A 24,095-nucleotide genomic window follows, 5' to 3' on the forward strand; every position below is an offset into this window, starting at 1 on the left:
GAGAGGAAAGGAGATGTCCCTAAATGTTTTTTGTTTTTTTTTAGCAGAATCTGTTTTGTAGGGTCAAAATTCCACACAAAACTTTTCAGTATTTCAGTATTTCTTTCAGTATTCTTCTCTATCTAAAGTGAGAGATTATACATGCCCAGGGTGTAGCTCAAACTGCTTCCTTAACACAGCAAACTTTTTGATGATAAGCCGGAATTATGAAATATAATTAGTTCATTATATTCATTAGACAAATATTGAAGGTAGAAACAATTATCTACAATGGAGCCAGACACTGTGAGCTTGATTATCAGATTACTTTTTGTCTAATGTTTGCCAGCACCTGAACTACCAACATTTTTTTTAACAGAATGTGAGAATATGGAATTAAAAATCTGTATACTCTTATCTTCTAACAGTTTTACCTGGGCATTTGGCCTTCCAGGTAATGTGCTTGCATGTGCTTTCCATGCAAGAGTTGATTTATATTTTGCAACATTTCAAATGCTTGAAATTTCTGCAATCTAAGCCACAGTGCTAACTTCTTAACATTGAATAATATTTTCCATTTCTACTCATCACCAATTCACAGTATTATTCTGAATAATGTGCATGCAAGTATGTGGGCAATGGGCATACGCAGAATGTATTCAAGGTCTACATAGCTTCACCTTGCATTGTTGAATCCTGTACAGATAGTCCCTGTCTTACGACCACAATTGAGTCCAGAATTTCTGTTGCTAAATGAAAAAATTGTTAAGTGAGTTTTGGCTCATTTCACAACTTTTCTTGCCACAGTTGTTAAGTGAATCACTGCAGATGTGAAATTAGTAACACAGTTATTAAGTGAATCCAGGCTCCCCATTGACTTCGCTTGTCAGAAAGTCGTAAAAGGTGATCACATGACCCCAGGATATGCTGCAACCCTCATGAATATGGGCCAGTTGCCCAGTGTCTGAATTTTGATCACGTGACCATGATCACAGCTGATAGTTTGTGACTATCATACTTGAACATAGCAAATACTGTTTGAAGTACTTTGGACTAGATATGTTATCACTGCCTACCACAACATCGGCAATGTAACCATACTAAAAATAAACAACAGTTTATTTTTAAAAACTAGTTTTTTTAAAGCAATGTTATTTTTTAAGGCAAGAAACAAAAACAAAACAAAAGGAGAAGGTCAGGAACAAGATTACTATATAGAAATGTTCTTAAAGTGGACTGTGGGGAAAAAGACTACCTCTTGGTAGATCAAGGGTCTTCAAACTTGGCAAGTTTAAGACTTGTGGACTTCAACTCCCAGAATTCCTGAGCTAACATGACTGGAAGAGGAATTCTGGGAAGTCCACAAGTCTTAAAAGCTGTCAAGTTTGAAGACCCCTGCTGTAGATAGATTTGCCTGCAATACAGGAGTGGGAGACAGGAACGAGCAAGTTTCCATTGGCCAAGGTGACTCCAGCTATTTGTGGTGGGATGATGGCAGTAATGAATCAAGGAAATGATGCAAATAAGTAGCCCTTAACACTTTTGTAAGGGATGGAATACAGGGATGAGTGTTAATAAGGAAGCCCAAATAGCTCATTAACCACAAACCATAATGCCCTCAGAAATAATAATGTGGCGCCTTAAATAAAAACTATTCCCTAATCTCTAAGTTCTTCTATCTCCCCATTTGTATCACCATACAAATATTCAAACCTACACTGGATTTTATTATATCCATAAAGAAAGAAGACAGAAGAATGACCATAAAATGAGAGCTACAGGAAGGGAAGATGTTCTCCAGCCTCTGCAATACACAAAAATTTACAACAATGCAGAACAAAAGTTGGACTGCTACGAGAGTGCTCAGTGGATCCTAACAACGTACACATACTATGAAGCAAAAATTCAATTCAAAATTCAATCAACGTAATTTGAAAATCAAAATACTGAGGTGACTGAAGTTTAAATATTAAGGTTGTAATGCCTGACATCATGTATAAAGAACGGTGACTTTCAACTGAAAACCCCAAATTTGGTGTTGGACTGAACACTGCTGGATAGAATCAGGAATCTCTTCATTTCACACAAGGAAAGAAATATAATTTTTCACCAATTTTCTCTTCCTCTTCACTTTTGCTCATTTCGTGATTCCTTGCTGCTGCAAAGCCCCCAAAAATGCTATAAAGAATCCTTAACCTTCATGAAGGATTTGTAATGAGAAACAGTAGAAACACAACAGTTCATTGTATGAGGGGATCTTGGTCATGGATGTTAGGATCCAAATTATTATTCCACATCCTGCACATCAGTCACAGTTTTGTAATTTCTTTTTAAAATGTTTGTGTCTGTGTCAATACCTTGGGTGATACTTTATACCTGGAGATAGGGGGAGCATCACAGAATCTCAAAACATAGACAGCTCATCTACAGGCTTTATTATCCATCTTCATAATCAGCAAACCATCAATTATGCACAACAGACAAATGTATGGAAATAATCTTAATTTGCATAGTCACTTAAGCACAGAAGTCAGCGTTCCAGGGCACCAAAGCTGGAGCAAATCTTTTTTTTTTCCTTTAGTGCATAATACACACACAGAGCCTTCACTTACAGAGAAATTGTCCAGGCAACTATAAATGAAGTGAACAACGAGTTAATTTGAATCCTTTAATTTGAAGGAATGGCGCAGCTAATGAAAGCATGTGCCAGTGATCAATTTCTGTTACTGAATTCAAGTGGAGTACATGTTAAAGCCAAAGAGCTTGAGGTTCAGCGAAAAATTCTCTTTCCATTAAGCGCCATGACTTATGACAGACTGGAGAACATCCCAAAGGTAATAGTTATATTTGATACAGATTGGAATTAAGGAGAAATATGGTAACTTTGAGATTATGAGCAAAAGAACCTGCCTGGGACAGCAAAAGCCTAATTAACATTCAAAGAACCTTAAACCAAGGCAAGGCAAAGAAGCCTGAGGGATCAAGAGGAAAGACAGGAAGCGCAAGCAGGTCTGTAACATTCTGACACTTCAATCAGACAAGAATGTTGATCGCTGCATGCAAGCAGATTTTACTCTAGAAGGGGAATTGGCCAACAGTTGGTAAGGGAGAGAGGGAGTAACTGATGGAAGAAGCTCATGTAACATCGGCAACCAGAAAGCTTAGAAAGTTTTCTGGATGACCAACAAGCAGTGTGGAAGGTAGGCACAGAGATTTCCTCTCACAAGGAAAACCTTTGCATCTGTGTGATTGTTCCACTGCTGTTAGGAACAAGGTGCAGCTTTTCAACCATAAAAACCAAAAACAGATTCTCGCAATTTTTGAAACTATTTATCACTCTTTTGACAGACCTGAACTCTTATAATGCTTATAATGTCTAAAAATATTAGCCATCTATTTTAATAAAAAAACACATTCAGATAGGCAAATATGTCAAAATATTATGCTCCATATCAATGGAATACACTCCTTACCACAGCCTTGGTTGAACTTTGTTGCAAATCCCATAGAAGGAGGTGATTATCAGCCAGCGAAATCATTTTTTTCCCATCTCCCATTGGTTCCCATTCAACCCTATAAGCACAAAGCACAGCAACGTTAACTCAGAGAAGTTCAAAATATTCCCATGTTATTTCTGGCTCACTTTTAATCTAAGAAGACGTAAGGTAATTGTCTTCTTTTGTTATTATTCTGTACAGCAAGAACATAAATATGCTGTCACATTTTAAGTTAGCAAAATAAAGGTGAAAAATGTTTTAAAGGTTCTTTTAAAAATATTTATTTATTAATGCTATCACCAAGTTGAACCTGAAATGAACACCTTTAAATTACACTTATATTCTATAAAGCTAAAGGTAATACTTATACGATTCTCAATCTCACTTCATTTTAATGTCACAGCAATAACTTTATGCAACAGATTTGAGAGAGCCTAAACTCAATACAAAAAGAGGATCTGATTCATTCTATCCATTGTGGCTTTGCAAAAAAAAAGCCAGTCATCTCAAAGTTTATTTTTAGTATCTTATTTTCCCTACTAAGTTAAGATTTGAACTACTGAATGGAATTGATTTGCCTCTGTGTCAAATCACCAAATGCTGAGAAGGAAAAAAGCTCTTGATGACATAGGTCCATTGTTTAGGTCTCATTTGAAGAAAATTGATAGCCACATTCATTAATAGTATCCGGTGCTCAGTCAGATACCATTGTTAAGACTCTGGCTTATCATAATTCTGATTTATTTCAAAATTCTTACACTGGTCTCTCTTGAAAAATGCTCAGTGAGGTAAGCAAAGGAACAAAACCCAAATTAGGGGAAGGAGGAGGAGGGGGAAGCAATTCCTGCCTATTTAGATCAGATTTTTCTGGATTTCTTCTAGGCAAAAAGCCATATTTGAATGGTAGGTTGGGGACTATAGATGGACTGATAGATGGAGCTGTGCTGGTCTATGACCATAATAAAGACTTGCTTGGATTTAATTTGATTTAGATGGAGCTAACATAAAAACTAAATTGGAGTTAATTTACATTGCACTCCAATTTAATGAACGTCTTGAAGGGGCTATGGGAGACATATTTAAGGTTTCTGGGACCTGTAAGTAGCCCCAAGGTCTCAGCAGATGCTCCCCGATTGAAGTAAAGAAGCATCTGTTTTAAAGGTCATCCTTAATTCTAAGGAAGATGAGAGTTTGGAGAAACCTCATTTGGAAAGATGCTTTGAAAATTGTGAATCCTTTTGAATGTTCAATATATTTCTACATAACTATGACCTAAAACATGATCTGTTTCTTACAGAAACCGTAAAACAAGATAAAGAGCCATGGTGGCATAGTCGCTAGAATGCAGTATTGCAGGCTAACTCTGCCCACTGCCAGGAGTTTGATCCTGATTGGGTCAAGGTTGACTCAGCCTTCCATCCTTCTGAGGTCGGTAAAATGAGGACCCAGATTATTGGGGACAATATGCTGGCTCTCTAAACTGCTTACAGAGAGCTGTCAAGCATTGTGAGGTGGTATTTAAGTCTAAGTGCTATCACTATTGCTAAAAAAAAACCCCTGTCAATGGTCCAATTAGCAAACCCAAAACAAGGAAACACTCTTGGGAAAATTGAATTCCCAAAAGTAAAAATTTATTGGATATGCCATGTTGATACTGAAGAAATAAAACCACCTCTGTTTTTCCAGTGCAAATGCTTGCCTGGTTAAACAATAACTTCCCCTTCTCCCTACCTCTGGGTGATCACATTTTCCAATTATGAAACATTCTTTTGTTATGGGAACAGTCCATCTCTTTCTCCAGCACCTGAAGCTGTGACCTTGATAGCTTCCAATCTCTCCCAATCTCCGCATGCAGCCTCTACATTCCATTTTCCCCTCCCCTCGCCTCCCCCCCGCCCCCCAGTTCATTGGTAAGTTGAAAAGCATTAAAGTTTGAAAGAAGCAAAGCGGTTCAATCTTGACAAACCCAATGACACAAATTAGTTGTAAGAATTGTTTATTTATTTAATGAGGAAAATGATTCAAAACTAAAGATTTTGTCTGGCAAAAGTAGCTTTGGAGCTTTGCTTTCAATAACTGGTGTGGGGGGGGGGGGCACCCCCTTTGGCAGTAAGAACTGTGATTAATTGTTTCTGATAATTTTTTATCAGTTCTGAATGTCAGTTTGGGTGAATTTTAGCCCATTTCTCAGCTTCAACTTGAGATTGTTGGTGAGGTTCCTTGCGGGAACTGTCTATTCCATTTCCCTCCACAACATTTCTACAGGATTAAGGTCAGGGCTTCGAGTTGGCCATTCCAAAATGTTAACTTTCTTCTGTTTCAACCATTCTTTGATCCTATTACTTGTCTATTTTGGGTCCCTAACTTATTGTATCACACACTTTCTCTGGAGCTTCAGTTCATGAATAAACACCCTGATATTTTCCTGCAGAATTTTCTGGTACCATTCATAATTCCGCCAAAAAAGACAAGCCATCCTACTCCAGAGGCAGCACAGCAGGGTCAAACTATGATACTCCTACCACATGTTTCACAGATGGCATAACATTTTTGTTCTAGAAAGCACTCTCTGACTTTCACCAAACACGACACTTTTAATTCAAGCCAAAAACGTCTATTTCATCTGTCCATAAAACAATCTTCAAATAACCTTCTGGCTTATCCATGTGTTTTTTTGCAAACCGACAGGTAGCAATGTTCTTTTTCGGGAAATAGTGGCTTTCTCCTGGAAACCCTAACAAGCATACCATTTTTGTTCAATGTTCACCTGGTGTCTTGATTACTGACATTTGTCAATACAAGAGAGATGTTAGTTCTGTAGTTATTACTCTGGGGTTCTTTGAGAGTTCTCAAAGTATTACACGCCTTGCTCTTGATGTGATCTTGGTTGGCCAACCATGCCTGGGGTGGATAACAATGGTATTGAATTGCTTCCATTTGTACATGATCTGCCTGACAGTGAAGGAGTCCAAACTCCTTTGAAAAAAATTGTAACCTTTTCCAGCACCAACCATTGTTTTCCGAGGTCTTGAGAAATCTATGTTCTAGCCATGAAACCCTTCTACATATTTTTGTTGTGAAGATCAGACTTTGATTGTGAATACCCAGAATTCTGTTTCTGAAATTAAACAGGACATCTCACATTCAGACCTGATTATCATCCCATTGATTGAAACGCCTGACTCTAATTTCTCCTTCAATTAAACTGAGAATCTTAGAAATTCACATACTTTTCCCACACAAAAATATGTAGCTTTGAATCATTTTTCCCAATAAATAAATGAATAAATATGTTTTTTACTCAATTGTTCAACTGGTTTCTCTTTATATAGTTTGAAGACTTGTGTGGAGAACAGAGGATATTTTAGGCCATATTTATGCAGAAGTATCAAACGTTCAGAAGGGTTCACAAACTTTTAATCGTTGCTGTATTAGCATTCATTAATTGTTTAACAAGTTTTGATGAAATAAAAGACACAGGATATCACGTTGGATGAAGGGAAGGCACAATATTTTTGTTTCAAATTGAAGGCATAATTGATCTGGAATCATGACTGGAGTGAAAAAAAAAAAAAGAGAAAAATCCCCCAGACGTCTGGGAACACATAAACAAAAAGTTAAGCCAAGAGAGAGAAAAAGTCAGAAGATAAAAAAAGATGGAAAGGATCTGAATGAAGGAAGCATTCACTTCAAAAGAAAGGAAGAGGCCTAGTAGAGAATAAAATGAAGAATGGGAGAAAGGAAAAAAATACAAGGATAATGATGTAAATTAATCCAAGACCAAGAGCTTATACGAAGACTGAAGATAAAATGTTTTTTAAACATGGCATTGCAAGAGATTGCTATCCTTCACTACCACTAGAGGGCATGAAATGTTTTAGAACAGTGGTTCCCAAACTTTTTCGGTCCACTGCCCCCTTGGTGCTACAAACTCATCCTCGGTGCCCCCCACCCAGGGGTCAGATTGAAATTTCTGTGGGTGTGGCCTAATTTGAGGGTGTGGTTTGCTGGTCACAGACTGGGTGGGCGTGGCTTGCTGGTCATGTGACTGGGTGGGCGTGGCCAGGTGACTGGCAAACCAAATACAAGTGGTCCTCACTTAATGACCGGTTGTTTAGCAAGTGTTCTAATTTATGACTGGCCTCCCCAGAGCTTACTTGACCAGTTTTTGGAGTTTTGACAGCTTTAGATCACAGGTCTGCCTGTGTATGAGACGGAGGGGGAGAGAGAGAGGTTGGATCAGATCTCTCTCTCTCTCTCTCTCCCACCAACGCCAGAAAGCCACCGTCAGTCAAAATTCATATTAGTGGTCTCCGGGATTTAAAATTATGAGTTTGGTGGTCCCTGAGATCCAAAAGTGGGTGAGCCTGAGAGAGGGAAAGAGAAAAGAAAGAGAGAAAGAGAGGAAGAAAATAAAGAGAAAAGGGAAAGAAAGAAAAAGGGACAAAGAAAGAGGGGGGAATGGAAGGAAGGGACAGAAAGAAAAAGAAATAAAGAAGGAGGGAGGGAGGGAGGAGAAAGATAATGAGATATCTATTCTAGACCAATCACCTGCTCCAGCAGGGTTAGAAGGGAGTGTGTGTGTGTGTGTGTGTGTGTGTGTGTGTGTGTTCTCTTTGTAATTTACCAGTACATTTTGGTTTTGCCTTCTTCAGAATTGGCACTGTAATACATTGGGGAAAAGTAATTTTTAGGGTGGAGATCTGGTCCAATGGATCCTGTTTAAAGCCTCAACAAAATGTGAGCGCTTCCTGATAGTCTTGACCATGTTTCGTCCACAAAACCTTTAATAGAAGCCAAAGAGGTTTCAATGTGCAGGCAAAGTTGTTTCAATGTGGAAAAGGGCCGCAGTCTAAACTAGACCTCATTCAATCTGATGCATCAGGTCTCTTTCTTTCTCTCTCTCTCCTCTCCCTCCCTCCTTCCCTCCCTCTCAGACTGGCTTTGCTCTATTTTCCCTGTGCTCTGACGGGCCAGCGCTTGAACATGGATGAATGGATGGATGGATGGATGGATGGATGGATGGATGGATGGACAGAGATAGAGACAGAGACAGAGATAGAGACAGACAGAAAGACAGACAGGTAGGCAGGAAGGCAGGCAGGCAAACAGACAGACCTTTTGGATGGATGGATGGATGGATGGACGGACAGACAGACAGAATGCGACAGAAGCGGCACTTTGGGAAAGCGGTGGCAGAGGCTTTTCCCAACGTGCTGCCGCATTCGAGGCACTGGTTCTGGAGCATTACTATAGTCAATGGGTGAACCTGCAGGGCTGGCGCCTCGAATGCCCCCTGCTGCCTCTTAGCGTCCCCAAGGGGACCAGCAGAGGGGAGCTAAGAGGCGGCAGGGGGGTGGTGCATCGAACGCGGCCGTGACGGCACGTAACGTGCCACCGCTTCCATATTGGAGGCGTCGGCTCTGGAGCAGTGCTAGTCAATGGGTGAACCTGCAGGGGCGGCGCTTCAAATGCCCCCGTCACCTCTTAGTGTCCCCCTGCCAGCCCCCTTGCCTCTTAGCATCCCCCTAAGGCAGGGGTGGGCAAACTTTTTGGCTCGGGGGCCTCATTGACTTTTAAAATTTGACAGACGGGCCGGGTCAGCACAAGATACGATACATATAAAAAACTGAAAAATCTCCGCAAAATCAAGTCACTGCGCCTAATGCACCACCTGGTGTCGAAATGCCTGTCATTACAAGTCAAAATCAAATGAATGCAATCATTCAATCATTCACATCAAACCTTAATTCTGTACCAATCTTCGGCGGGCCGGATTAAAAAGACCAACGGGCCGGATGTGGCCCGCGGGCCGTAGTTTGCCCACCCCTGCCCTAGGCATCCCACCGCCCCCCCAGGGGGCGGTACCACCCACTTTGGGAACCACTGTTTTAGAAGTTCAAGTTAAACAACCAGAAGATGCCAGCCATATTGGAAGAATTAAAAACTACAAATGGGTTGTCCGAGAAAAATAAAGCAAACAAACTAGGATGTTTCTGTCAGTCAGAGAACCGGCAACGTTCAAATACAACTACTATAGTGACAAAGCATTGGCTTTGTTTGTACAGTATTTACAACTCTTATAATTAGCTCAAATATAGGACACATTCACTAAGCTACCATACTCATTAGACCATTTGATTAGCTGTCTTATAGCTGAGTTGCATGCCTGCTAACATCCATATTCACCAAGTCAAAATAAAATCTTCAAAATGCTATCACAATGTTGGGAAGATTTGGTTGGGGTAGGGGGTTGGTCAAATTATCTCATAGGATGTTTCTTAATTTCTTCAGGGTGCTGAATGGCAACCCCTTGGTGGAAGCAGACTTATTCTAAACTGGTTTCAGAGTCATACATGAACCATTTAAATTTGATATCTATCTAGTTTGCCAAATGGTTATTAGAAAATATTCTTTTTAAACTTTGAATTAGTTTGAATTCAATGTTTCCTCAATTGACCAACCCCCTACCCCAAACAAATCTCAAAATATGATACGCCAATTCCTTCCACACAAGTTTTATTATAAACACTGTACCATCCACGATTGATTTTAGGTCCAAATCATTCAATTTGTTTGAAAAAATCCAGTACAGTACAATTATAAATAGGGCCTTCAGTGTGAAATGCTCCTGTTAAGAGTCACAGCCAACTATTATACGCTTCCCCACAGAAAAAATACCCCTTCTATTTCCTTTCATTTCCACTCACCCTCTGTTCCCATGTCATGACTCTTGAAAATAGTTATTTCTAAAGTTATTTTGTATTTCACTGAGCCATGGGATTTTCCTGAGCCTTCTATCAGTGACTTCTTTTGCAGTTTTGGTTACACACTTAGCAAAAGTACTGTATGGCATTAAATGTCATTTAATTAGAGTTGTGGATATCGTTATGAGGAAGACTCCTTTCCTTTAAGAGTTCTCAAAAGAACTGGCAGGACCTGGTCGCTATTATGTAGGCAAGGAAACCAGAAGTCCTGTATCTGCTTCTGAATTAATCAGGGAAGAAATCTAGCTGCTTCTCCCAATTCTAGAGTTTAAGTTAATTAAATAAACAATGACATGCCACTTCACTGCTAATAGGGTGGGTACAATATAACCATTATTCTTCAGTGTACTACTAACCAAATCTTGTTGGATTACCTAACTCTTACAAAAAATGACGGAGTAACATTAGAAAGAATAGGCAACATTTTTTTCTATTCATAATCCCTGAACACAAGATACTCAAGATCTTTTAATACAGATAATTTATGCATAAACTCAAAAGTAGAAAGAAAGTGGACTGAAATTTAATAATAGGTTATTGGATAACTTTCAAAATATTGGCTAGAGCTTCTGACCTGTTACAGGGTGATATTAATAGAAAAAAAATCAGGCAAGGTAGGTTATCCTATATTTGGTTCTGAAAACCTAGACTCAGAGATGCTTTGATCTTAATTCTAAATGTATGTCTTTAACTTGTAAGCCACCTAGGGACCTATAGGTATAAGCAACAGCAATAGCACTTAGACTTATATACCGCTTCACAGTGCTTTACAGCCCTCTCTAAGCAATTTACAGAGTCATCATATTGTCCCCAACAATCTCGGTCCTCATTTAACCGATCTCGGAAGGATAGAAGGCTGAGTCAACCTTGAGCCGGTCAGGATTGAATTCCTGGCAGTGGAATTTCAGAGTTAGTCTGAAATACCTCATTCCAGCCACTGCACCCCCACCACGGCTCTTATAATAAATACATAAATATAATATCCTGAAGATTCTCATCAGCACTTTAATTCTTAAAAGATCTTTGAGTGCTGTCTCTTCTGCTCCAATACCTTAAGGAATGCATTGAAAATACTCCCAGGGCCAATATTTTCCGAAGTGGAGACGTTTGCTTTTCAGGTCCCTTTTATATAAAAAAAAACCCAAATGCATATTATTTTATTGCCTATTGCTAAACATGGTTTCCAACATGTCTATATAGTAAGGACACTTTTTTTTTTTTGATTCTCAAAGCATTTCGTTTATTCAAATATAAATGCTCAAACCTTATAAAATTGTATGTGTGGCTTTGCGTACCCATACACACAGGTACACACTTGCCTACATATAAATGTAGCCTACCAGCGCAGGAGGGACATGTACCTATTAGGATCTGAACTAGTAAATAATTCCTGTTTTGACATGCCATGCTTGCTGTACTTGTCCGTCAAAGGCAGGGTCTGGCTCAGCGGTGGAAAGAAATGCCTTGCGGCCTCTCTCTTCCCTGTTGCTTTTAAATTAGTACACTGATGGAGCTATGTAGATAAAAGCAAGAATTTATAGTCCAGCTGTGTGGAGGAGGGATGTGTAGCTGAGAGATGTGAAAGAGGGTCTGGGGAGCATTTCTTGGAGTTTGGAGCTGGCTGGAGTGTCACATGGAAGTTTCTTATCAAGAGAGCCAGAAAGGGTTTTTCTTTGAGCTGCAATGCTAGAAGCCAAGCAGCTAAGACCAGGAGGGAAAGATTGGCCAACTAAAGCCTTTCTGAAGCTATAGCAGCTGTAGCAGACACTGATAAAGCAGTGGGAAAGCCAGAATAACCTAAATGGAGATGAAGCAGCAGACCTAGGGCAGTCAAGTGGTAGCAGGTCTTTGAAGAACATATCAAAAGACGAAGAGGGAGGCCAGAAGCAGTTCAGCAGGTGAGGCCCCAGAAAAGTCCTGTTACTGTTAGGGGAGGCCACTGAAAAGACCTTGCACAATCCTTGTAGGGAATGTGTAGCTCATCAAAAGGCTGCTGTAGTAGAGACCCACTGAAGAATCTGATTGGAAGGAGTACCCTGGAGACTACTTAAGGAAGGTGATTCATTAAAGAGGCGCATGGTAGAGAGAGAGGGAGAGAGCTGCTAAATATGCTAACACCGGCTTCCCATGATCTGAGAGGTTAGCGTTTGAGCAGAAAGCCCGAGACAGAAAACAAAACAACCAGCCAGGGTACAGTCAACAGTAGGTCCACAGGACCAATTATGTCAGCAGGGATTTGGCCAACACAAGGAGAGGAACCAAGGTTACGAGATTATTTAGCAGGTAGTCCAGAGTTGTACTGCACAATAACTTCGTTTCATAAAATGTACAGCATCCAAAAAGCTGACAAAAATATCTTGAGCATAGATTGCCATTACGCAGAAACTGGGCATCCCAAAAAAATTGGATTTGGATCCATGTGTTTGGGATCCATGTGACTCCTGCTGCAGCTTTTTAAAGGGAAAAAAACCCTGAAATTATTGAAATTTAAAGTACACATTTTTGTATAGATACAAGTTTTAATGAATGAAACTATAAGTTAATGAAACCATGTAGTTCCACCTAGTTTAATAGTCACTGAATTCTCTGGAAATATTTTTTTCTTAAAATGCAGAAACAGGGATCAATCAATATGTAGTCAAGAATTTAAATAATACTGGACCTAGCTAATTCAAATGGAAAAAAGGCATGTCAAGTAAAATATTTCCATCCCTATCTAGGATTCAATTGCTCAATTGGATGATCAGAACACATAGAAAGAGTGAAATTAAATCATCTCTCGTATATGGGACCTCTATCTGTATCAGTATACAAGCAGCACAAAGAGCCATTTCACTAGATAACAACGAAAGAAATAATAGGAAAAGCCTAAAGAAGAAGAAAAAACTCATTTCCTTATTTTGTTACAAAGTACAGCATAAAATAAAGGAAGAATTTCAAGGAACACCATTACCCAATAGAGTAGAGATGGAGAAGGTAGCGCAAGTGAGGGGAAGCAACCAGAACACAGATTCAGACTTTTCCAAGTGAAATTCCATCCAGCCACTGAGCTATTATTATATTAGTTGTTTGCAATGAAAAATGTGCACGTTGAAATACACAGTATTGTAGAATTAGTGAATTATCCAAAAACAGTTAAACAGCATATTAAATATTTGAAGGACTATTGCTTTTAATTCCTGATCCCGTCTCAGATAACAGTAAAATAACCATAACGTAAGGCATGTATATTTCAATGTACAAAGTTCAGATTTAATAGAAACAGTCTGCCCTTCATTCTTTTTTTTTTTTTTCCTTGGGAGTATAAAATATGCAGAGTCCTACCCGGCCATATTGCCATGGGCTGTGTTGTCAAGGTGACAGAGTAGCTCCAGGATTTGAGCATTGCTTGATGAATCATCAGGGGATTCATGATTGCCTGATTCCAATTCCTTCGGCATCCTCCAAACAGCCGCACATGTCATGACTTTGCTGTCTGAAGCTAAGGAACAGAGGATAATGTCAACAGATCACAGTAGGGGGAGGCAAGGGAGGGGGGTTTCTGGGAGAGAGAGAGAGAGAAAGAGAGAGACAGAGAAAGCCCCAGCATTTTTGCAATCATAAGCAAAGCACTGCTCATCGGCCATGTAAAAACATTTAAAGAATCCTACAGAACTTCATTCTAACAATAGAGCACATAGGAGAGAGGGAGTGGGGAGAAAAAAAACAACCCTGATAGCCTACAAAGCCAGCAAGCTGCGTAAATAGCCGAGGTGACAGCAGCTGATACAAGTCATTGGAAGGACTTTCCCAATGCTGCTGCTTTCTGTACGGCTATTTCAATTAATACAGGAGAGTACAGCGATTTGCTGAGATTACCATTTTTCTGCTTAATAACACAGGCATAATTTTAAGGTCTCCATCTCTGGCTTTCCTGGGCCATCTTTAACCTGCATGGGTAGCTTCTGAACCATGTCTTTTGCAGAGAGCTAGATTTTTAGCTAGGTACTTTTATATTCTGCTCCCACCACCCCACCCCCCACATTTCAATTCCTTCCAGACAAAATTCAAAAAAAAAAAAAATCCTAGATAGAAGTCTCCTGAGCTTTTCAAATTCAAGGCTATTGTTAACTTATGGCCAGTCATAAAATACCGTTTATCAGACGGTAGATAGATGAGACTCCTCTTCACAGATTTCTGCACCCCATCCTCCTCCACCCCTAGGTTTCTTAATAGCCTACATAATTTTTACTTTTATTTTCTGGGCACTCTTCCAAACAAATCACTGAGCTGCAGTAACACACTATTTTGGTGTTTTTTTTGGTTTTTTTTCCTTTTTTTTTCTTTCAGAATACCCTGAAGAATACGTGGCCCCCAGAGATATTACTTGAAATGTCAATGCTGGAAGCTGGCATTTCAATATGGTTATCCTTCTGGAAGATTCCCATTGTGTTCTTTTAATTAAAAGAATTTAGGGGGGGAAAGGTCAGGTGGCAGTCAAGTCATGGTTCTCTACAAGATAGGAAATAAAGGCATGAAGAAAAGTGGAGGAAGGGGATAGAAAACATATATCATTCTTATGCTCTACATATATAGATAAATGTCTAAAAATCATTAATGCAGTTCAATTTATTTACCCACTGAGGCAAAATTAATGGCTTTTTTTTCATAGTAGCTTCCCTATATTAGTTAACTGAAGAATGAAACCTGGTACATGATACCCAGCAGTGTATGGTAAAAACACTTCTTATATTCTGAGCACTTTTTCAGCTGGGAAAGATCTGAAATTTAGGGAGCCTGAAGTCGATGCATTGACAAAAATTACTAGCATGGATGACTTGCCTATTTATGGGGGGAAGGGGGAACAGGAGAGAAACCATCGCTTAGCAGAAGACATGGCAGTTTAGCAGAAGACAAGCTAACTATTCCTTGAAGAATGTTCTTTATATACTTCTGTCATTTTGAGGTTCCTGAGGGGGGGAAAAGTGGTAAGAAACTCCTAAAAGCTCTTTTCTTTTTCTTTCTTTCCTTTCTTTTCCTCTCTGTCTTGCTTTTCTTTTCTTTCTCTCGTTCACTGGCTCATTGACCTTCCTTCCTTAGTCTCACTTTCCTTTTCTTTCTCTCTGTCACTCACTTTTCTTCCTTTCCTTCTCCTTCCTCATCCTCTCTTTCTCCTTCTTCCCTGGTATATCCCAGGGAGAACATTCTATCTCTGCTTTTGAGATATTAATTATAAAGTAAGATTTGCAAGTAGATTTTAGTAACCAGAAAGATTCTTGCCCTTCTAAGAAGAGATTCATACTGCCCTGTGGTACTGGTGAATATCTGGGATTAAGACTTAATGTAACATGAGAGAGCTGAACAAAGGCCTTCTCATCCATTATGAACAGAAGGAAGGCTAACTTGGGTTTCTGGATATGGAAGAATGCCCTGCTAAAGAAAATTAATTGGAGACTGGCTAGACAGATCTCTCACTTTCATAGTACAATGACTGCTAATTATATCAAGATTGTATATATTTACAAGCATGAGACAATATGTTGAGTAGGAAGGTATCAGGTTTCACACCTTGCAAACTTAGAGTCTAGCAAACAGTCCTCCTTTACTTGTGAGAGGCTGTGATACATTCTCATCTTTACACCCAAAATACAGGACACATTGTGTATGTGTGTGTGCATGTGTGTGTGTGTAGATGGCCTATATCCAGTTTCAGCTATAACTTTTAGTCTATTCTAGCTTCAGTGACCCCATTCCCTAATAACCTTAGGACTGGACCTCTCCAATGCACACTACCTGGGATTACCCTTGAACACCTGCTGAAAATTCTCACTCTTGCAAAAGGCAGCTGCCCAGTTAAATGAGAGCACCAAATGGGGCCACCTAACACCAATGTAGAAAAAGGCTACACTAATTACCAATGAGCTACCAACTTAATTAGTCTGTAAAGCCTTAATCAAATCAGAGGTGTCTATTTTAAAAATTGCCCTCCCAAATCCATCCAATGCACTTAAAGCAATTTTTTCCAGAAATTATCCCCTTACCTCACGAAGCTGTTAGTGTATATGCTTCTAACTGGTTAGCACTGATATAGTTTAAGTTATTCACTATTGATTGATCAATAAAGGGGGAAGAGAGGAGAAAAAGGCTACATTAATAAAGAGTCAAACATGAATAGATTCCTGCCTGGTGCATAAATATAAATAATAAAAGCACAAGCATACTCCTTAAAGAGAGGCTCAAGAGTTGGTACCCACAAAATAAAGACAATGTTAGGTCACAATACGTTTCTGTAGGAGGAAAAATAAAGGAGGTCTCTGTGGATCCCTTGTCTTCCGTAGTTCTATACTGACCTCCCATCTGCCCATATTCTTGGTCATATGCCATTCCTTTGCTACCCTCGCTTATCCAAGAAGAAGATGAGATGATTCAGACAACGTCTAATAATGCAATGTTTGAGTAGCTGGCTGCTCCACAGAAAACAAGTATAAGTAACTACCCTGAACATACATAGGCTTTTTACTAAAAAGATGGTAGATGGTAAGAAGACAATTTTTTTAAAAAAAAAATGATTTTATAGACTGACATCCAGAAGACAGAAATAGAGAACAGATGGCTTCGAGAGGTCCCCTAGGCTCTTCAAGCTACAAAGAAGGGGAAAATGATGAACAGAGACCAGAAATGCAAACAGATTAGACTATTTTTTTCCCTTGTCCAGCAACTAGCTTTCTTTAGCTCAATCCCAGGCTGAGAATTCTGAGCAGGATCAGACATCAGCAGCTGCCTATTTGGTAAAAAGGACATATTGTTTAAGCACTAGTTAATAATAAACAGGCCATAACTAAATTGCAAACATATCTGTGATTTACGCTGCACACTAAAGAAATGTCCCCCATAATTATTTCTATTATTTACTCTTGTGCAGATTACAGCGGTCTCTTTTTTAATACCTTCATTAATTGTACAAGTTATAAAACATCATTTGAATATTTAATACCAATGGCAGAAACACCATGTTGAAAATGCAAGTGTTGTATATGCAGATCTCCAGAGTCAGGTGGTGCATGTGAAATGAAGGCAAAAATTGAAGGGCAAGTCTAGCAGGGCTTTCATCTGCACGTGAACAGAAAAGTCACCCTAGTTTTTTGTTTTGCAGAAAGTCCTACATGGTGATGAACGAAAGGGAACACAGTAGCATCAGCCCATGACTTTGGAGTGTGCTAAACTCAACCTGAAACTGGCATCTGCAGAGCTCCGTGCTGGAATGGGCTGAGCTGAGGCCTTGCTCTTTGATGCGCTCAGGTGGTACAAAACCAGCTGGCTGCCATTACACGGTTGCCCTGGGAACCACAATTGAAGTGTACTTCTGAATCTGTACAGGAGGTACTTTTGCACCATTGCCACAGCAGCTCTTGCTGTGCAAAGTTAAAGTTATGCAGCAGCTCGAGCTACAGCCCAGCTGGTGCCCATTAATGTTCCCTGTATGACAGGAGCAAGCCGCTAGTCTCAGATGCTTCCTTCTTGCCACAGACAAAACAGAAGGATTTATTACTCTTATTAATCAGGATGAAGCCTACTTTGCTTGTTTGAATAGAAGGGTGCTCAGAAGCAAGGGTGACTTTACACACGTTTTTTACTAGCTTTTCAGTTTTTCATTCTTCTTGCCCCGTATTTACAATCTATGTCTGATTTAAAAGGCCCACTGAATTTACTAATGAATTAGGCACAAGAAACTAGAGCTAATTTTAGAAGGAGGCATTGCCTGATCAAAAAAAAGTAGAATCTGTCAACAGTGTCATTCTTAATATTTACATAGCATTGCTTTTAATGACTAAGAAGTGCTTTGAAGTAATCTCTGTAGGTTCATATTGTATTTGTATTCACTTGTATTTCGGTACTAATATTCTGTCATCTATAAACTCTTTGTCAACCCTGAAGCTGAACTGACTGAAGCCATTTTGACCACTTCAGTGTTGCCACACTGGAGCTGAGGGACAGGGAGGGGGGAGTTGAGATAGAGGGGATTCTGTAACCAAAACAAAATATTTTCCCTTGGGAACCAAGGACATTCTCACACCTGGTTGGAGGAAGGCAGAGTGATGCTACCCAGTTGCCAGACCGCATTATGATTGGACCATGTGACTGTTTTGAGAAAGTAGAAAAACTTTTACTTTGAATTAGGTGAAAACTGTGGGAGTCTTCAGAGTCAGTTTTCACCAGATCTGTGCCAATATGATATTTCCAATAAAGCTATTCCTGCCTTAGACTTTTGCTTGATATGGATTTTGTCACTTGGAACCCAGATACTCTTTCCGTAATCTCTGTGCAATTCCCTAAAAGAGGGATTCCCAACCCACAGGCCACAGCCCACTACCAGGCCTCAGCCTATTCAGAACTGGGCCGCGGAAGAGGTGGATGAGCGAACAGACGCGCACAGCTCCATTTGTGTGGCAGGTGAATGTACCCACCATTTGCGCAAATGGAGATGCGTGCGCATGCACGCTTACCTGCTGCTCGCACAGAACTACCACTCCTCCCTTTCCAGTCCGGAAAGACCGCTGCCCTGGAATACAATTTTCAGAAAATTAGGAACATGCTAACCTATCCTTCATATATTTCAACACCTGCAGAGAAAACATAAATGTCAGAGTGAATTTTTTCACACAATTAAGATCTTTACTTCCCAGTTTTAAAGTACAGTGGTTGAAAAGCAAAGCAAAAGACAGAAGCTGGTGAATGATTAATTACTAAGGGCCAAGCAATGTACCAGTCCAAAATGTGTCAAAATTTTCTCAATTACAATTTTTCATCATAAAAAATAGTACAATTTATATCCTCCCCTTATATTATTATTATTATTATTATTATTATTCTGCCCCTTTTTTATTTTTACCTGAAGTTATAACAGAAAATTAATCTTCAGAAATCCCATTTATATCTGGCCTTCAAAATACTGCCAATTTACAACTTCTAAGATCCTAGCTGAGTCTGATACAATTTGCATTTGGACAGCCAGAGATCCCTCAGCCACATTCTTACTTCTTGCTCATTTGACACGCAAGATGGCTCATACCAATATTTAAAAAGGCACAGTGTTGCTGTCACTATATTCCTGAAAGCAACATTATTCCAGCAATATGTGTCAATTTATAAAATAATTTTAAGCAAATTCTACTCATTATGCTGTAGAACCAAGCAAGGTTTCTTAAAAAGAAGATTTCACAATTCAGAAAATTTTGACGAATAGCAGCAATGGAAGCTGGAAAGATTTCTGGAAAATAATCCATATTATTCCTAAGAAAAATGATTCCTACTTTCCAACATCCACTGTTCTGTAAAATTAAATAATCACTGTAAAAGAACAGTCTCCCAGGGGCAATTCCCTTTCAAGCTGCAATTCCCCCAAACAATCCACCTCATATTCCACTGGCATGTCTGTCAATAACCCTGTGTTTTCTTGCTAAGAGTGCAATGGACATGAGGAAGGAGAAGAACATATAATCTTTGCTTCTTCTCTAACACCATCCCCATCGATTTCCACATGCTAAAAGCAAGCTCCCTCAGCAGACAGCCATTAGTATCTAGGCCAGCTCACTCGGCAGTTTCCCTGTCAACAAGCCAATTTTATGTCATGTGGGAAGCCGACAGGGGTGCAAGAAACTCTCTGCTGTAAGAGTTTGCTTTGCAAAATGTGGTGGTGTGATGCCCCACTCACTCAAACACACATGTAAGTGTGTTTTAGAGAGTTTATTAATGTTCCCTAGACGTTCCCTTCACCCAGCCTCAGAACTGTCTAACCCTAACCCAAATAAATTCAGCCACAAGCAGGCCAAGATTAGTCCACAAGGCAATGGCCAATAATCCAGAAAACAATAGAAAGTTGCTCCAACAAGTCCACCAGACAAACTTAAAGCCACCAGGCAAGACTGAAAATACATCCATGAGAGTTCACTTGGCAAGAGAAGTTCAGTCTCTCCAAGGCAGGAGAGGAAGCATGAACAAACAGACAGCCAGAAACCAAACACATAGTTCCCAGCAATGCCTGCCTGCCGTGATAAATAGCTTTCTGGTGCAGCCCATCAAAATGGGGGGGGGGGGCGCTTCTCCCAAGTAATCTGGTAGATCTCCTTTGCTCTTATCTTTTCTCTGCTCTACGTGTTCTCAGATCCAACACAGAAGGCAGCCCTTCCTCTTCACTGATCTGCAAATTGTCCCCAGCCGAAGCTGCCCATAAATCTCTTTCAGCTGGCAGTTCAGAGTCATTAATTAACCCAGTTCCTGATGTGACAGAAATGAGCTCATCCCCCCTTGAGTTGGCTTCCAAGACATAATCAGAGGAGTCTTCCACGGGAGACATCACAGGTAGAAGTAGGACTGTGCTTGTTGATGCTCCCCTTCTTCAGCTGTTTGTTCCATCCAAACCCAGAATGACTCAACAGAGCAAATATGCGATTTAGAAGAGACCTACATTGGAAGGTGAGTATAGACTATAGGGGCACAAGCTTTGTAGCCATGACTCACCCAATTTTATGATGTTTTTAAGCAAATGCATGTAGGAGATGAACAGGCTGAGCCCAAGGGAGGGGTCAAACGCGTCATCATGAGTCCCTTTGTGCCCACAAGAGATCTAAGTCCAGCCCATCTTGAATTCCTTCTACTCTTATCTCCCGCTAATTTCCATTGGCAATTAGTAGTTCAGATTCTTGTAGAGAGCTTAACCTTATACTAAGCCTTTACACCCATTTGAACTGTCTGGCTCTCCTGATTTTCCTGTTGCTTGACAATGCAGTGGTTGTAAATGAGAACACCGCAATTGTTAAGCAAGTCCATTGTTCGTTATGGTGGGTTTTTGCCAAAAACTGTAAATGCAGTTGTGTTGCCAACTGAATTGTACTTATGTGACCCAGGGTTGACTGTCATAACCAGATCCAGGTTGCAAATCTGCTTTTTCAGGACAGACATAACTTTAAATGAATGCTAAGCAACTGGTTGAGGACAACCTATAGTTGTGTTTTATGCAACTGATTGATTGATAGCCATGCCACAACTGTTTGCTCATATTTGTTTTCCATACTTTCAGTTCTTTTCCATAAAAATTTGTGAACTGCATTAAAAAATTTAAAGACTGTTCCCTAAAATTGTTTCACTCTGGGCAACATCACCCCACCAAACTGCAACAGTTTTTCAAAGAGACAGGCTGGTGAGAGACATGCTGAGTTGGCTTCATGAAAAAAGAGCATCAAACTGTTGCCACCAGCCTGTCCCAAGAGAAGAGTCAATAAGAAAGGCTGTTGAGTTATAGTAATCATCTTCTGGATGGCATCTCCAACCCTTCTCCAACCCACTGTAATGCTGTAGGTAGGAAATATAAGTAGAAGAGAGCTACCAGCAAGTGTAGAAGACAAGGAACTGTTGGCCAGCTATATAATCAAAATATTCTCCAGCAGTGGAGGCGGAATGAGAGCAGAAATCATTTTAAAACTATAGTAACGCTTTTTATCCATTTTATTTTTTCCTTCCTAGGGTTGAGAGACAGTGATCGGCCCATTGTCACCCCAACTGGCTTAGAGCCTAAGGTGGAACTATAATTCTGGGCCTGGATCTAGCCTGATGCCTTAACCAAACTGGTTCACATACTGTATATAAAAATTAAAAGGCGAAAGGTAAAAGTTTCCCCGGATCAATCATGTCTGACTCTAGCAGAGGTGGTATTCAGCAGGTTTTGACCAGTTCTGGAGAACCGGTAGTGGAAATTTTGAGTAGTTCAGAGAACTGGCAAATACACCTCTGACTGGAGATTTTATAATATCCTTCCCCTGCTACACCCACCAAGCCACGCCCACAGAACTGGTAGTAACAAAATTTGAATCCCACCACTGGACTCTAGAGCAGGGGTCCCCAACCGCCGGTCCGGACCGGTACCGAACCGCGGAACAAGCCTTACCGGGCCGCTGGTTGCTGGCGCCGCCATCTTTTTGGTAAAAAGCGCTTCTGGTGAGCTTTTCCGGGTAGAAAGCTCACCGGAGCGCTGTTTCGTCATAAAAGATGGCGGCGCCAGCGCGATGAGCTTTTCGGGTAGAAAGCCATTTCTACCGAAAAAGCTCACCAGAAGCTGCGCCGCCATCTTTTATGGAACTGCGCTTCCGTGACGTCACCGAAGCGCCTTTCGTCATAAAAGATGGCGGCGCCCAGTTGACGCCGGTACCGGGCGCGGCGCCCAGCTGATGTCGGAACCGGGCGCGGCGTCGAAAAGGTTGGGGATCCCTGCTCTAGAGGGCGATGCTCATCTCTGTTTCCTAGCCAAGGGAGCTAGGGATGTCCAAAGACGCTTCCAAGGTCAACTGGTCATGTGGCCAGCATGACTATACACCTAGGCAAACACAGATACTTAAAAAAGACTATTACCATATATAACTACAGATAAATCCATCTGCAGATAATCCAAACCTGATTTTTTTGGTTCATTTTGTCACCTAAAATTCTTGGCCTACTAGTGAGTATGTACAGTACTGTTAACAGCCAAAAAAACCAAAAACAAAGTCCAGTTTGGAATTTGCTATATTTCTCACACATCCAGCAATCAGTGCTGCCAATGCTGCCTTTTTATTTAACAATATACTTTCTTTTTCATTGGAAAGAGTCAGTCCCTAAATTATTGTGCCTAGGTTGTATTTGCCTCACAGCGTCAACAGCAAAGAAAATCTACCCCTTCACTGTCACTCAGGCAACCTGGCAGTGTGGGAGGGGGCTGTTGTAGATGTATGAAGGAGGAGTATGTTAGACAACACAGCATTATATCCTTCATACTGAAGTTGTGAAATCTGACAATAGAGAAGGCGACAGGGCCTGCCTATTTGTAAAGTAAAACAGAACCAAAGGGGTATATCATGACCTCTCGTGACAGGTTATCTGCCACCAAACCTTTCCTCATCCTCTGAACGCTACTGCAAAGCAGCCAGTTTACTGAAACAAAGAGAGCATCGCCTACAATTACAGGACTTTGCCCTCTTGTGGCAGTTTCCATCGTCACATCCAGGCTTGCTATTGTGTAAGTAGGCCCGGCAGGAAATCAGCACTCCTCCTCCTCCTCCTTTGAAAAGCACGTATTATTACGGAAAGTCTACTTTGCAGCAAATCCTCACTTTTCGGAGGGAAGAACTCTGAACTGAGCTATTTACTGCAGGCATGGGTTTGAAATATTTATAGCAGATGCCTTTTGAATCATCTTGCCACTTCCCCTCCTCACTCCTCACTTTGTTTTATGCGAGGCAGGGTGTATTGCAGCTCCATGGTGGATCGTCTCTTTTTCAATCGAACTGAAGCGCCCTTCGTGACTTCCACCTGCCCACTCTTGTGGGTGCCAAAGATGACCCTTGTCCTCTCTTCCTGCTGCCTTTCCATAAAGCATTAGAATACGGCCTTTTTAAGTCTAAACAGGACAGGCAAGGGCAGCCATATTAAAGTTGCCGAACGTGTGCGCGGAAACCTTAATGAAATGCCAGACTGCACATTTCTTCCTCTTCCCCCTTTCCATAAAGTCAGGTAATGCAAATGTGAGATCCCCAAAGTATTATTAATTCTGCTACATTGCACATTGAGCCAGTGATGCTGAAGCGGAGAGGTGTAACTTACATCGCGATTGTGCCAGCTGCTCGCTCTCTCGGGGACAAAGGCTTTCAGCCCAAAGGAGAGGGCAGGTGGCAGTGCCAGTCTCTGCCCTCCAAGGATTTTCCACAGAAGGAAGAGGTGAAAAGCGGAGGGAGGGGGAGGAGAAGATTTAATTTCCAAAACTGTCAGGTTGATGTGATAAATCGGCGTTTCTGCAGCTACCAGTGTCAGACCTTATGAAACTGTCCTACCTTCAAAAGTGGCAGAG

General features: G+C 40.6%; 1 protein-coding gene across 2 annotated transcripts in view; it reads right to left on the reverse strand.

Annotated features, from left to right (window-relative positions):
• Positions 1-24,095, reverse strand: part of EIPR1 (EARP complex and GARP complex interacting protein 1) — a 60,363-nt gene that overhangs the window by 17,979 nt on the left and 18,289 nt on the right. The window contains exons 4-5 of one of the 2 annotated variants that reach the window (XM_026665296.2): positions 13,568-13,724; positions 3,453-3,552 (exon numbers count right to left, since the gene is read on the reverse strand). In XM_026665296.2, the coding sequence (XP_026521081.2) occupies positions 3,453-3,552; positions 13,568-13,724 (257 nt within the window). The remainder of the gene's footprint in view (positions 1-3,452; positions 3,553-13,567; positions 13,725-24,095) is intronic. The other variant, XM_087946060.1, reaches the window with a different exon arrangement.

The sequence above is a fragment of the Notechis scutatus genome, chromosome 1 (genome assembly GCF_049901735.1).
Source record: "Notechis scutatus isolate UNSWTSFEM ecotype Mainland chromosome 1, rNotScu1.2, whole genome shotgun sequence".
Taxonomy (NCBI): Eukaryota; Metazoa; Chordata; class Lepidosauria; order Squamata; family Elapidae; genus Notechis; species Notechis scutatus.